General features: G+C 58.9%; 1 protein-coding gene across 1 annotated transcript in view; it reads right to left on the bottom strand.

Annotated features, from left to right (window-relative positions):
• The window catches only part of LOC104513373 (tropomodulin-1-like), a 6,234-nt gene that overhangs the window by 4,519 nt on the left and 218 nt on the right, over positions 1–1,497 (bottom strand). Inside the window, exon 2 of the mRNA XM_010156698.1 lies at positions 723–830. Coding sequence (XP_010155000.1) covers positions 723–830 — 108 coding nt within the window. The remainder of the gene's footprint in view (positions 1–722; positions 831–1,497) is intronic.

Below are 1,497 nucleotides of genomic sequence, written 5' to 3'. Positions count from 1 at the left end.
TAGCCCCCCCAGGCACGGGAAGGGGCTCTGAGGTCTCCCGGGAGCTTCCCTGCTCCAGGCTGACCCCCCCAACTCCCCCAGCCTTTAGAAGGACCGTGAGGTGACGCCCAAGTGGCAAGGGTGACCTGCACCCCCCCAACCCCCGTGGCCCCTCAGACGGTGCCAGTGCTGCCTGCACAGGCTTATTCCCCGGCCCAGAGCGCCCGGAACAACGCGGGGGCTGTACTCCCCCGCCGAGTTAGGGTGGGTTTCAAACCGGTACCCACATGTGCGTGGAGGCGGGGAGGGGTGGCTGGGTGGAGAAGAGGCAAAATTGGCTGCCATGGCTGGGAGGAGCGGGCAAGGATGCGGCCTGGGAGGGAGCATGAGGACCGGGCGGAACGCCCAGCATCTCTCTCTGCAGGATAAATCCAGGGAGACAAAATGCTTTTATGAAATGCCACCAGGAAACCAGTTCCTGTCTCCCACTCCTCTTCCAGGAAATCCTTGAGGAAAACATGACACCAAATGGGATTAAAGGATTGTGCCCTGGAATCTCCACCGCTGAAGAAGGAAACCAAGGAACCAAGGTCTGGCTTCCGCCAGCGCTCCTGAAACGGAGTCTCCTGCAGCCAGCGCCGTCGGCGCAGACCCTACCAAACACACTGCGTGGTGCCCACACCCTCAGCACCTCCCGCAACACCCTCTTTTTTTTTGTGGGACAGCGAGCCAGCGGTACTCACGAAAGCGACGGGATCGTTGCTCCGTGTCCCAACTATGCTGAATTTCTTCACGTGGGTGTTACTTCTCAGCGCCTCCGCAAAAGCTTTTAAAGTTGGTATGGGAATATTCTGGGAAAGGAAAACGTGGAAAACCTGCGTTAGCCACCGTCGGATGAAGGGGTATGCGAGGCATCGGAACAGCACCTTAAATTGCCCGTCTGGGTCACATCACCAGGTGCACTGAAGGAATTTGGGAAGAGGACAGGTTGCTGAAGTCCGCATGCCGCAACCGGAGCATGAGGAGCACGGCCCCGGCCCCCTGCCATCTCCCGCTCCGCTCGGTTGGAAGCGACAGGGTCTCTGCTGTGTAACTGCCCAGGAGCTCAGCCGCACACAAACCAGGCGCTGCGGGGACGCTGCTGGGATCCCTGAGCCCACCAAGCGCTGCTCCTGCCCTTCTTAACAGGAACGCCGGCACTGAGCAACACCCGCGTCCTGTTCAGGAAAACGGCTGCCTGTGGGGCCCGACCCAGAAAGACCTGAAACGGTCTCCTTGTAGCAGAACCCAGACACCTCCGGCTGCTCCCTACAACATCCTTTGGGATAACGTTTGCCGTGCTTGGTCTCAGCCCAGACAATACATCCATGCTGCTTATTCCGAGTTCCTACAAAATGTGTGTTTTCACTGACCGAGCACTTTTCAGATGCACGAACCTTCACCTTTCTATAATTTTACCTGGTAACCTCAGCGGGGCCTCCTTGCCACACCACTGGGACCACGTGGAATCGCCCGCAG

The sequence above is a fragment of the Eurypyga helias genome, unplaced genomic scaffold, assembly GCF_000690775.1.
Source record: "Eurypyga helias isolate BGI_N326 unplaced genomic scaffold, ASM69077v1 scaffold24368, whole genome shotgun sequence".
In the NCBI taxonomy this organism is placed as follows: Eukaryota; Metazoa; Chordata; class Aves; order Eurypygiformes; family Eurypygidae; genus Eurypyga; species Eurypyga helias.
Note: the sequence above shows the minus strand (reverse complement) of the source record. Positions and strands in the feature narration are given on the sequence as shown.